This window comes from Leptonotus elevatus, chromosome 2 (assembly GCF_054856555.1).
Source record: "Leptonotus elevatus isolate MCC_2025b chromosome 2, RoL_Lele_1.0, whole genome shotgun sequence".
In the NCBI taxonomy this organism is placed as follows: Eukaryota; Metazoa; Chordata; class Actinopteri; order Syngnathiformes; family Syngnathidae; genus Leptonotus; species Leptonotus elevatus.
In genome coordinates, this window is record NC_141240.1 from 9407580 (window position 1) to 9420161 (window position 12582).

General features: G+C 40.0%; 2 protein-coding genes across 4 annotated transcripts; both read right to left on the minus strand.

Moving 5' to 3' along the window:
- Positions 1-283: 283 nt before the first annotated feature.
- On the minus strand, positions 284-4227 carry cldn10e (claudin 10e). 3 transcript variants are annotated; one of them, XR_015094115.1, is made up of 5 exons: positions 3494-4227; positions 2377-2458; positions 2185-2298; positions 638-1501; positions 284-372 (listed from the first exon to the last, which is right to left on the minus strand). XR_015094115.1 is itself a non-coding variant. In XM_086069182.1 (5 exons), exons 1-5 carry the CDS (start codon positions 4095-4097, stop codon positions 1126-1128), a joined length of 1104 nt encoding a protein of 367 aa, XP_085925308.1. In that variant the 5' UTR covers positions 4098-4227; the 3' UTR covers positions 597-1125. The 3 variants fall into 3 exon arrangements, 2 of the variants coding, with proteins under 2 accessions (XP_085925308.1, XP_085925306.1); XM_086069182.1 differs by lacking the exon at positions 284-372 and having other exon boundaries at positions 597-1501; positions 3494-3655; positions 3728-4227; XM_086069180.1 differs by lacking the exon at positions 284-372 and having other exon boundaries at positions 597-1501.
- Positions 4228-6794: 2567 nt separating this feature from the next.
- On the minus strand, positions 6795-8159 carry cldn10a (claudin 10a). The gene is made up of 5 exons (XM_086068761.1): positions 7940-8159; positions 7616-7777; positions 7445-7526; positions 7265-7369; positions 6795-6962 (listed from the first exon to the last, which is right to left on the minus strand). Exons 1-5 carry the CDS (start codon positions 8157-8159, stop codon positions 6833-6835), a joined length of 699 nt encoding a protein of 232 aa, XP_085924887.1. The 3' UTR covers positions 6795-6832.
- Positions 8160-12582: the final 4423 nt, after the last annotated feature.

Consider the following 12582-nt stretch of genomic DNA (forward strand, 5'->3'; position numbering starts at 1 on the left):
ACGGTGCCTCAGAGAGACCACACTTAGGCAAGCCAACCACCAATTACTATGTTCGCCAAGTTCTTCTCGTTTGGGTATCCATAGCAGGAAGATGGCGGCTAAATATGTTTGCCTCCTGTGTGGCGCGGCATGACCAATGTAATATAATCAGAATGAGCAAAAAAATAAAATTATTCTACACACTGTCTCTTTAAAAAGAAAATAAACACGATTTTGATCAGCATAAGATTTATTGCAATTGAATCATTGTTACAACAAAGAAATAATAACCCAAACACGTGATGTTTATATGCATGTTTTTGGAATGTGGGAGGAAGCCGGAGCACACATAGAAACCCCAAATTCCACTTTTGTTATCAAGAGTATGAAAACCTAGAAAAAAATGTATTGTACATTTAGAACAGATATAAAATTTGTGATTAACCGTGAGTTAACTAGTGAAGTTATGTGATTAATTACAATTAAAAATTGTAATTGCCTGATGCCCCTAATTTAAAAAAATAAAATAATGTAAAAAAATTAGGGGTGTCAGACGATTTTTTTTTATTGTAATTAATCAATTAATCACAAATTTTATATCTGTTATAAATGCACAATTTAAAAAAATCTAGGTTTATCATACTCTAAAAGTGGAAACAAATGTGAAACTAATACATTTCAAATGAATTTTTGACGTCTATAGCCGTCAATGGCAGTGAATAAGTTAACATCATATTAAAAGGTTAAAATGGCCATGACGTCAAAATATTGATGCATTTTGATATTTGACTCGTGTGTATCATTTTGGTTACCCATTAGGTACATGAGAGATCAAAGTGCAAAATGTATAATCCAGTGCAATTCTCCAAAAAGTACAACTGCGTGGACAGCAGTACTTCACTCACACGCTGTATAATTTGACACTTACATTCTCCAAACTTGAACTCATGAAAGCCTTAACATTGTCTTTGTCTTGACTGGAGCCCAATTTGCCATAGTCTTGGTCTCGACTTGGTTAATGGGTCTTGAGCTTTCCTTTGAACCACTAAAGATGAGAAGCAAGTATAGTAAACAGCTTTTGTCCCTACATCTTAAAGAAGAGCTCTGCACTGGTCTTCTGGAGTCATTCATAAAAGTCCATGTCACTCAAATGTAGGAGTTCTTTCGAAAAGCCGCTGCCTGACTCCTCGAGCTGCCAGACGTCGTCGACACACGACTGCTGCTGATGCTACGCGACCCTGACATTGTTGATGCGCTGTATCTGGACAAGAGGCCGGACTCTGAAGCTGACAGTGACCCAGCAGAAGTGTTTGTTCGCCTTGTGTTCGACCCGCGATCTGATTCGGCTGAGCCTCCAGATGTCGATCCTGAGGAGATGGCGGACAAGTTGGAACGCTTTGATGACAGCTCGGATACAGAGGACACTTTGCTCTTGGAGGTGATTCCAGACACTGAGGACAGCTCTGTGGTGGACTTGGTTTTGGGGTCTTTTTCCACATCTGGTAATGGTCGGATAATCACCCTGCATGGAAGGAGAGGCACAAATTCATTTTTTTCTCTCTAGCTATCTATATATCTATTTATATTGCTAAACAGTAGGGGTGTTAAAAAAAAAATCGATTCGGCAATATATCGCGATATTACAGCACGCAATTCTCGAATCTATTCGATATGCAGCCGAATAAATTTTTAAACATACATTTTTTTATGGGAATATTCTACAAAACATCTTACTTAGGGTTAGGGTTCACACGTTAAGCATGGAAGAATGTTTAATGGAACATTAAGCCTTAATATTTTATTTCAATGCTGTTCAAACATGAAACAGATTACAACAGATAATAACAGATAACCTAAAGTTTCAGATAAATAAATACATTTTCGTACAAATCTTAGTGTACATGCTTACGGATTAGTATTTTCTAAATTTGAGTGGAAAAAAAAAATCGCAATAATCAATTTATAGATTTGTATCGGGATGAATCGGTATCAAATCGAATCGTGGACTATGAATCGTGATACGAATCGAATCGCCAGGTACTAGGCAATTCACACCCCTACTAAAACGGTATGTATCTCTATTGACCTCGTGTATATGTGTTCATAGCTGAGTCTCTTTTTATGCATAATTTTAGGACACCACCAAAAACTAATTAACACGCACGATGTTTTGTATTGGGTTAGTGTTGTTAATTATTGACTCACGTGTGCGCTTGTCCACATAGTGGCCTGCACACTGACCACAGATAGAAGAAACCACCGGCCATTTGAAAGGCGGAGCCAACCCAGCCTAGGAACAGTGGGGTGCCGAGGTCAAACCTAAAGTCGATTAGGGATGGGATCAACGGAAAGTTAGTTTTGCTACATTCCTATTTGCGTACTGAAGACTTCACTTACTTAAGCCCATCAAAGTTTGGGTTGAAATATTCTACGGAGATGTATTGCGCATAAACAACGTATCCACTTGTGGACAGTAAACCTGCACACAAACAACAGAATACAGAATTAATCACTGTCACTGTCCACCATTCGCTAAAACAAAGCCCAAGACAAAATTGTGTTTTACAAAGATAATAATGTTTGGCTTTTGGTTGACACTATCAAAGAGGCATTAGTTCAACAATGTTTATTGGTTTAGTAGATTCATGTTGAAAGCCACAATATGTCTTCTGGGTTTCATATCCTGTTAAACTGTCCTGTTTGACTACACGGGGGGGGGGGGGGAAATGAAACGCTCGCTCTCAGCCAGTAAAGTACACTGCAAACAATATACCGCAAACGTGGTAACGCTAGTCAAGCAATGACAATTCCAAAGGCCCATGACTGACCAGGGACCAAAAAAAAAGATTCTGAAAGATTCTTTTATTAAATAATTAATATGTCTGACACGTTAGAAAAATGTATGTATGTTTTTGCGGCTGTAGATTATTACTAAATTCTACTGTTATTATGATGCTACTTTGGTTATGTCATACTGTAGTGACTGCACATAACTACATGAATATCAAAAATATTAGACAAAGCTCTGACTTTTGCACCACTGCAAGCCACGACCACAATCATAAACATTTTGTAAAATTAATACTTATGACAGTGTCAATAAAAGCTGAATATTAAATGAATTGTGTAAAGCAAAACTTTGCTGGCTGTTTATATATTACTACTCACTATTATTACTACTATTACAATTTCTCTCAAATATTGTCCACAAGCCAGTCTCTTTGCCGAAATAATCCATCCCACCTCACAGGTGTGCCGTATCAAGTTGCTGATTAGACACCATAATTAGTGCCACTCTTAAAGGTGCAGTTTTGTTGTATTTGGGAGGGGGCGGGGTCTGAGAAAAACAATCATTACTGACCTGGTGGGATGGATTATCTCGGCAAATGAGAAGTGCTCACTATCACCGATTTAGACTTGTTTGTAAACGATATTTGAAAGAAATGGTGATCTTTGAGCAAAAGCAAAAGTGCTGCGTTGATATTTTTGTTGAGTGTATTCAAATGAGACATACCACTGATTATGTGGCACCAACCGCCAGTGTAGATCTTCCTGTATTTTGACTGGTCTTTCCCCCCTATAAAGGTGCACTCCATGCCCAACAAGCTGAGCACAAAGCCCAGCATGCCCAGGGAGAGAGCAGCCATCAGCAGACCTCGCACAATCTGAATGTGGCCTGAAGTCAACCACAAGACACGTAGCGGGTTCAGTGTGAGTTTGAGGTTTTCGCAGACAGCGCGGTACTCACCCTCCACGGACCAGAGCACAGGGAAGTCGTAGCAGTTACTAACAGCTGTTGAATCTGTAAAGCAAGATCTCCACAGACTGGACCAGTACCAGGCCACCTTCAAGATGGAGGAGCCCCCCATGCCTCCGACAGAGGTGATCTTCCAGCCCTCCATGGCCATGGTGCAAGCAATGAAGATCCAACCCAGTACTGTCATCAAGAAGCCCCAGATTTGTACCACTCGAATCTGCATCTCTGGGCGTATCCGAGGGCAGGTTCCCTCAGATCTTAGAAAGAGGTTGCTGCACTCCACCCTCGATGATTTTCTTCTCACGCGCTTGTTTTGTAACAGTTGATTTCCACTAACAGGAGATAAATGTTGAGCTTTCATCTAAAAACCAACGAGTAAAGAAGAGCCGAGTGGGTCGCAGGTACGAGGCAGGGCTATGTTGTTGTTGTTCTGCTAGATTTTAACATGCGGGTGGGAGAGAAGCGTCCCTCCAGTTCCCATTGTTACAAGTGACCTGGGCTGAGGGTGCTCGTCTAAGCATACAGCTCCAATTACCAAAGATGTGTTGCGTGCACTGGACTGCCAAGTCAGCAGATATGCTAGATTGTAAAGATCTATTTACTGTTTCTCGCCGATTATCCATCTTGCTGCTAAGTTTAGCAACAACTTTGCGCATTTCTGCCTTAATTCATTCACTGCCATTGACGGCTATTGACGTCAAAAATTCATTTGAACTATTTCTATTAGTTTCACATTTTTTCCACTTTTAGAGTATGATAAACCTAGATTTTTTTAAATTGTGCATTTATAACAGATATAAAATTTGTGATTAATTGATTAATTACAATAAAAAAATAATAATCGTCTGACACCCCTAATTTTTTATATTATTTTATTTTTTTAAATTAGGGGCATCAGGCAATTACAATTTTTAATTGTAATTAATCACATAACTTCACTAGTTAACTCACGATTAATCACAAATTTTATATCTGTTCTAAATGTACAATAAACAAAATTATAGGTTTTCATACTCTTCCCCCAAAAAATTTAATTAATAGAAATAGTTCAAATGAATATTTGACGTCTATAACCGTCAATGGCAGTGAATGAGTTAATGACCTTAGCGTGACCCAGCCAAGATCAGTCCGGAAGGCTGCTTATCAGTCATTTCACTGAAAGCTCACTGTGCCTGCGCTTCCATAATTAAAACACACACTCATAATGGCTTAATGCCGAGGTGATGTGGGCAGTAATTAAAACTCTGTCATCAACAATGAATTGGCCAGTGTGACTTTAATGGGCTTTAGTGTTGCACAGTGAAGCCTATGTGACCTGGAATACCTGCAAAAGGACAGTCACATTCAATTGCATTCCAAAATTTGGATTTATTAAAGGCAAAGTTGATGAAACAGTCTACCTGTTTAATATAGTTATATTCCCCCACCTTCATGACTTTCCACTATGTATTAATGCTGTTCTCTGGTGGCTGGTGTTCATTGATGCTATTGGTAAAGTGTGTAGTACGATACACCCGTATGGTCACTTCAATACTTGTAAAATCCAGAGACATGAAAAAATATATACTGTAAATTAATTAATAAAAATTCTGCTTTTACTTTTTTTTTCTTTCTGGAGAGCTCAGTTCATTCGGTAATTTTACCGATTTGACATGTCATCATCATTGCTCTTTTTTTATTTTTTATTATTTTTTATTAATTTTTATTTTGTATGTGGGTGAGTGTGTATTCAGTTGTGTAGTTCACCTAAAACCTATTCACTTCAGAATCCAGCCAGAGTCGTGAGGCCGTCAGGAGACCCGAGGAAGGACCAAAGAAAAGAAAGGAAAGTGAAATTCAGCACCGACCAGACACCACCCACCACCCACCGGGCCACCAACCAGAGTCCTTCACCAACCCCAGAAAAAATTCTGCTTTTACAAAGTTATTGTACAGGTTATTCTTAACACTCTTAGAGGGTTACCATGGTAATTCCTAAATACTTTCTCAAAGTCATTTAACAAACCATTTCCGTATTGCTTATTTATTCTGCTCAGAGTGACTAGTGACATCACCAGCCGGTCACAGCACTCATACATTTTTTTAGGGGGCGGAGCTAAAATTCTATACCCGGCATAAACCCACATAAAAGCACAAGAACAGAACCGCTGTGGTGAAATTGGTGAACGTTGTACTAATAATTAATTAATTTTAACAAACCACTATTAATTTCGATAATATGCAAAAAATGTGTTCTATCACATTAATGTAATTTTTTTAATGTAATCATAGGTCCAGCAATCACTAATTATATTAAATAGGCTGCGCCACACCTTACAGGAAGCTGGCATGTTTTGCCGCCGTCCTTCTGCTTCATATACAAGACGAACTTTGCGAACATAGTAATTGTACTCAATCATAGCACACGTGCTTCAAAATTGTTGTATTCTTTCAGTTCACCACTAGATGGCACTAAATCCTACACACTGTAACTTTAAAATAATAGAACATACATCATTAAAACTACAAGGTCCAAAATGTACAGTTGTACACAGCTTTCCCTTTGGTCAAGTTTTCTTTTAAGTTGTCAAATAGCATGCTGATATTTAAAAACACAATGTCACCTTTCTTCAATGCCATGGACACCTGACACTTGTTTATGAATGCAGTGGAACGTGTCGGGCATTGCCTGAGGTTCCTCCTGGTGATTATTCAGAGGTGCAGATTGATGGCTGATTGGTGGGGAAACTGTCAAATCTACAGATTGCCGGTGGCTTCAGATGTGACCCGGTGGTCCGTGGAGGTCAGATCATTGAAGGTGGAGACCGCACGAGAGGCCCTCATGTGACCCATCTTTCCGCTTTGATAATATTAGCAGAAGCTCACCTTTCAAAATTAAGGCGGATTAAAAAAAAAAAGTCGTGAGCAACATTTAGGTGCACTCGTCTTGAACATGTGAGGCAGGTAGTAAAGGCCATCTTATAAATATCGACCGCTTGAGTTTGAATGAAGACTCTAATCTGCCATACGTTATTTAAAGAATCACTTATAAATATCCTGCTAAATATTTGTCTTTTAAAGTTCCTCCGCATCCATGATCTCATGTGACAAGCAATTTCACACATAGGCATTTCTTCCAAACTGCCTGGATGGCCCCAGAAGCTCTCTTTGCAGGCTGCTGGTGGCCTTGCTGCGCTCGCCATGTGTGTGTGTAAACACGGCAGTGTCCCTTGAGGACTGATGGACTCTGCAAACACCAGCAGGAGTAAATTGAAGTGAAGTGAAAGATAACTTTTCTAACAAAAGACATTTCATCTTTATGGCAGTGTTTTGGCTGTATTCGGGGGCAACTGTAATCCTAATGAATACCTATTTCCCTGCTCATCTAAGTCTATGTTTATGTCCTGCATGTAAAAAAATAAAAAATAAATAGACATTGCCGACGATGCCCAGGAATCACCACAAAAAGGTGCACAAGCAGGATTTAGAGGCTATAGTTTGTTTCTGAAAAGGTTGCTGAATGAGGCCCATTGTTGCCACTCAACTTGCCTGACGCTCGAGCCCGCTGGCAGGGAGAGACAGAAAATCAAACCTCCCAAGATGCATAACACAGATCCAGCCCAGCCGATGAAGAGCGCCGCTCCCAGTTCAAACCTGCCACGGGCATCAAACAGCTGAACGTTCCGATAGAACTTAACACGAGTCACGCAGGTTGTCGTAATGACCTACTTCTGAGCAACAAAGAGGGGGTCAAAGAAGTCGGTAGTGATCCTGTGAGCATATATGGAGCAGGCGGTCATGCAGCACAGGCCTGTGGAGGCAAATAAAGACGATTTCAAAATCGGACTAAAAGCATTGCGGAGCTAAATTGAGCTCTCAGCTTTGGGGAGTACGTTTTACCGCTGAGGATGTACTGAAAACCTGCTAGGACTGCCAGGCGAGCTTTGGTGGTTTCGGAGCCTCCTACTTTTGTACACTTCATTCCAAGCAGGGCAAGTATGTCACCAAAGAAACCCAGACACACAGCCGCAATCATCAAGCCCCGACATGCTTGGATGTAAGCTTGATAACAAGGACAGAGGAGCAGGAAGAATAATGACTGGTGATGGATGACAAATTGACAATAAGCGTTTATATTGGGCATGCGTCACTTAATCACCTTCTTGTCAACAGTTGGAGGAGAAAAAGGCTTTCAGTTTCCAGCAGAATATGAACTCAACTCACCATCCAGAGCCAGCATGGAGGGAAAGTCCTTGCAGTTGGACACGCCTGTAGAGTCGGTCACGCATGTTTTCCACAGATTGGACCAGAAGGTAGCCGTAGTGATGACCGTCCCATCCACTGAGGAGACTTTCCAATAGTCTGTAGGAAGTGTGGCTGACACTAAGATCCACCCGGAAACACTCAGGAGAAATGCAACAATCTCTGTTGCCATGGTGCCCATTGTTCTTTGGATGCACGGATCAAATCAGGTCAGGAACTTTTGGAAGGTTCTTGCAGGTGAGACACCCTTGAGTCCTCATCCAGAAATGGTTGAGCAGCCCTGGGCGGGTTGGTCCACCAACCGGTGCGTCAGGGTTGGCAGACACTTTAGGGGGGGGGGGGGGTTACTTGAGGCTCTACAAGGTAGATGGAAGTCATTAATTGACAGGAGGAACATATGATGGCGAAGACAGATAGCAAAGACATGCCTAGTGCCTTGAATGACTTTCTTTCAGGTCAGTAACCAATCGCGCTGCTTCTCATGTGTTATCATAGTAGGAGTAGCGGCGATTAGGATGCTCTGCACTCAGTTTGCAACGCTGTAGCGCCATCAAGTGGTAAACTAAAAAGGTTTAATAGAGGCTGCTGGACTTTGATTTGACCTATAGTCGTGAAGCAGACATGCTTACCACATGCTCCATTCTGCCCAAGGTAAATTTACAATCCCCAATTCCGATGAAGTAGGAACGCTATATAAAACGTAAATTAAAATAGAATCATGATTTGCACATTGTTCTATATTCATTCATATTCAATTGAATAAAATACAGTGTTGAAATCTTTAAAGGTTTTTAGATTTTTCAGTGATTTAAAAACAACAACAACAACTTTTTGCCATATATTAAACTTTCTGGACCTGACAGAAGAATGTGAACTGCAAATGATCTTTTGATCAAATCATCCCTTGATGATCCCATCTTATGCCTCTAATTTAATTTTTAAATATTAATTCTTAACTTGATGCGTCAATCATTTGCTCGTGTATATTGCAGCTCCCAGAGGCTTGTGGGGAGACACACGGGATCTGTCTTGGACGGTTATTTCAATGGACAGTGTGCATTATTTACCGCCATCTAGTGGTGAACTAATAATTAATTTGTTTTAAAAGATCACTATTAACTCATTCACTGCCATTGACGGCTATAGACATCAAAAATTGGTTTTAACTATTTCTATTAGTTCAACATTTTTTTCCACTTTAGTTAACAAGAATATGAAAACCTAGAGAAAAAAAAAGTACATTTAGAAAAGATATAAAATGTATGATTAATCGTTAGTTAACTAGTGAAGTCATGGGATTAATTACAATGACGCCCCTAATTAAAAATGAAATAAATTATTAGGAGCGTCAGACAGACGACAGATCGTAATTAATCGCATGACTTCAATAGTTGACTCAATCACAAATGTTATATCTGTTATAAATGTAAAAAAGAAATGTAAACCTAGCATCGCTAAAAATCACAATTCATGATCATGCGATAATATACTCTGAATGGTTGGCGCAAACAGTGAAGATGGTTCTTTGAGAGGCTGAGACGTGAGTGAGGGAAGGAGGAGTGACATGAGTAGATGCTGTATTCCAATTTTCTTAGCAGCTTCAAGACTGCAAACTGTACCTTTCAAACTGTTCAAACTGATGAACATTATTGTTTTTGGAATGCCTGAGAGAATATTTGTGAAAAAATGCTCATCAATTTCAAAATGACATATATTGTCTTTGTAGTGTATTCAATTAAATATAGGTTGAAAAGGATTTGTTAATCATTGTATTTTGTTTTCATTTACATTATACACAACATCCCAACATCATTGTAATCGGGGTTTGTTAAAAAAAAATTATTGCAATCAAATCTTCTTTACATTGAAGTATGAATGCATTTTTAAACTCCAAAACATGGTAAGCCACTTAAATGCTGATCTCATGAAGTGAGTCAGCCTTGGCATCTCATGTCAAGATATACTGAGTATTTTGTTCATTCTAAACCTGCTGTTGAACTCATCTGACCCTCCATAAAACATTTCTAATCAGCATTTCTGGAAAGGAAATTCCTAGTGGGTTACAGCAGGAATCATCCGCAGAAATGTGCTCATTAGCTGAAACTGTTGCCAACAACTAAAGCAAGAGGAAATTCCCTGTCCAACACACTTTAAATCAGACTTCGTCACTCATGGTCCTTGAGGGCCAGAGTCCTACAGGTTGTAGATGTTTCCATCATCCAACACAGCTGATTCTAAAGATTAGGATTGTCATCAGGCTTCTACAGAGCTTGCTGATGAGCTGCTTATATGAATCAGAAGAGGGTGGATTTCCCTCTTCGGGTGGGGAAAGAAATCCTACCCCAAGTGGAGCAGTTCAAGTATCTTGGGGTCTCATTCACGAGAGAGGGGAGCCTGGATAGGCTGATCAGTGCAGTGATGCAGACTCTATATGGGTCTGTCGACCCGTGGTGAAGAAAGGGCTGAGCCGAAAAGCAAAGCTCTCGATTTACCGGTCGGTCTATGGTCTTACCCTCATCTATGGTCACATGCTGTGAGAAGCTATCATCTTGGATGGGCTCAGAGTCGAACCGCTGCTCCTCCACATTGAAGGGAGCTAGATGAAGTAGCTCGGTCATCTTGTTTGAATGTCATCTAGATGCCTCCGTGGTGAGGTATTCTGGGCACGTCCCATTGTGATAAGGCCCCGGGGACGACCCAGGACATGCTGGAGAGACTATGGGCCAAACCCACTTTTGGCTGACCGCCAAAAATGGCTCATGCGTATTATACTATAATAAAACTATTATCTTTTTTTAAATGTCTTTATCCATTTCCACTTATGATGTAGAATGGTGACACAATTAGAGCGAAAATCTGAAGCACTGCTATAATATTGTTCACTTTAGAGAGACAGAGAAGATAGGCTAATGCAAGAAATTGGGGAGAGAATATAGTAACTCATGTTGTGACTATGTTATTGTGCATACAGTAAATACTGTACATACTGTTCAAGGTCGCGGGAAGCTATCCAAGATGACGGTGAAAAGCACACTACACCCTAGGCCGGTCGTTTGTCAAGCGCAGGGTACATATAAAGGCAGATAGCCATTCACATTCACATTCATCACCCCGTCGCTAGGCAGCAGAACTGAAATTGTAAATGAGACAATTATTTATGGATTGATTGATTTTGTACTGTTGTACACTGTAATTTATACTAAAAATGTTAAGTAAAAAGGACTACATACGTTTTATTTTGTGTGTGTCATTTGTAATACAGTATACTACTAGCTTGCCAGCACATCATGACACCAATTCCAAGTTCACCAGTTAATGCAGTTTAGTTCAGTACATAACAAGACAAGTCCAAAAAACGAGAACTTTAACTGCCCTATTGTCACGATGCACACATCTGGTGGATTGACTTTCTTTAGCTGAGGTGTTTTCGGGTTCTGCTCAGTACTTGTTCATGCTGAGCACTGAAATGTGATTCAACACAACCAAGGCTCCCTGAGACGTTTATTACACAGAGCATGTGATCATTGTTGGCATTGCAATCAAAGATCCCCTTGAAGTCTCTCACACGTATCCCTCAAGTCACGAGTTGTTCACTTTACGTAATCTTCAAACAAAATACCGAAGGATTAGACTGGACTTTTTCTTCTTCCTTTTTTCTGCTGCATGTCATATCTCATCATATTTTACACCATTCTGTTCTATGTGGATTAACCCTTGCCTTTTGATTAACAGATGAAATGACAACAGGACTATGTGTCATGGTCTGTGTTTTGGTTTGTCTTATTGGTCATGTTTTCCTAGTGTGTCTCCCTTTGTCAATGTCTCGTCAAGTTTTATCATGTCCTCCTGTGCTTGTCATCCCGGTCCCTGGTGTTACCCAATCAGTTCCCCAAGCCACGTGTGTCTTGTGCAGGTGTCTCTCGTTGTCTCGTTACTGCGTGTTTTTAGTTCCCTGCTTTCTTTCAGTCCTTGTCGAGTCATTGTCGCTGTCACACCCATGCCATGTCCTGTCGTCATAATTTCCTTGCTTTGCAGTGTTCCTGTTGTTAAGTTATTAACATTGTTTTTCAGTTTCAATTTATATTTTAGCCGTTTTGGATTTAGTTATAGCTGTGGAGCTCAATGAATGGGATTGTCTATTGTATCTGTCTCACTCTCCTGAGAAAATAAGGGAGTGTATGTAGTCTGGTACCTGTCTCTGTCGGAAGAGACAGGCTGATGTATGATTGTTTTTCTCTAATCTGATTTATACCTATGGGAACTCGGAGAGGGAGTAGACTGGTATTTACTGAGTTGTAAACAAATGTACTGTGGGCTGATGGGAGGAGACTTTTCGTATTCACCCACTTTTCAATAAATAATGATGTGCAGCAGAAGGAGGGAGACACAATCTGATAGAACACGCTTTGAGTGTCGTCAATTGTTGTCATCAGAAGCTTCTGTTTTAATGATACCTTTGCAAAGGGACTTCTTCACCAGAATCTCACCATTCAGTTAATTGAACACGCAAAGAGTACAATACTTAATATTGTCTACTCTAACACTGTTTAGTTTGTTGCTTTGACTTGTGTTTTTGGATTGTTGATTTTGTTATTTTCGCCAAG

Bases quoted from the DNA above. Each gene is read 5' to 3' on its own strand.
- cldn10e (XM_086069180.1), bottom strand. From the start codon at position 4,097: ATGAAAGCTCAACATTTATCTCCTGTTAGTGGAAATCAACTGTTACAA. The intron at 2,299-2,376 runs GTAAGTGAAGTC...AATCGACTTTAG, and splicing joins CCAAACTTTGATGGGCTTAA to GTTTGACCTCGGCACCCCAC. The intron at 1,502-2,184 runs GTGAGTCAATAA...CCTTCCATGCAG, and splicing joins CTATGTGGACAAGCGCACAC to GGTGATTATCCGACCATTAC.
- cldn10a (XM_086068761.1), bottom strand. From the start codon at position 8,159: ATGGGCACCATGGCAACAGAGATTGTTGCATTTCTCCTGAGTGTTTCC. The intron at 7,778-7,939 runs GTGAGTTGAGTT...CTTGTTATCAAG, and splicing joins CTCCATGCTGGCTCTGGATG to CTTACATCCAAGCATGTCGG. The intron at 7,527-7,615 runs GTAAAACGTACT...TTGCCTCCACAG, and splicing joins TTTTCAGTACATCCTCAGCG to GCCTGTGCTGCATGACCGCC.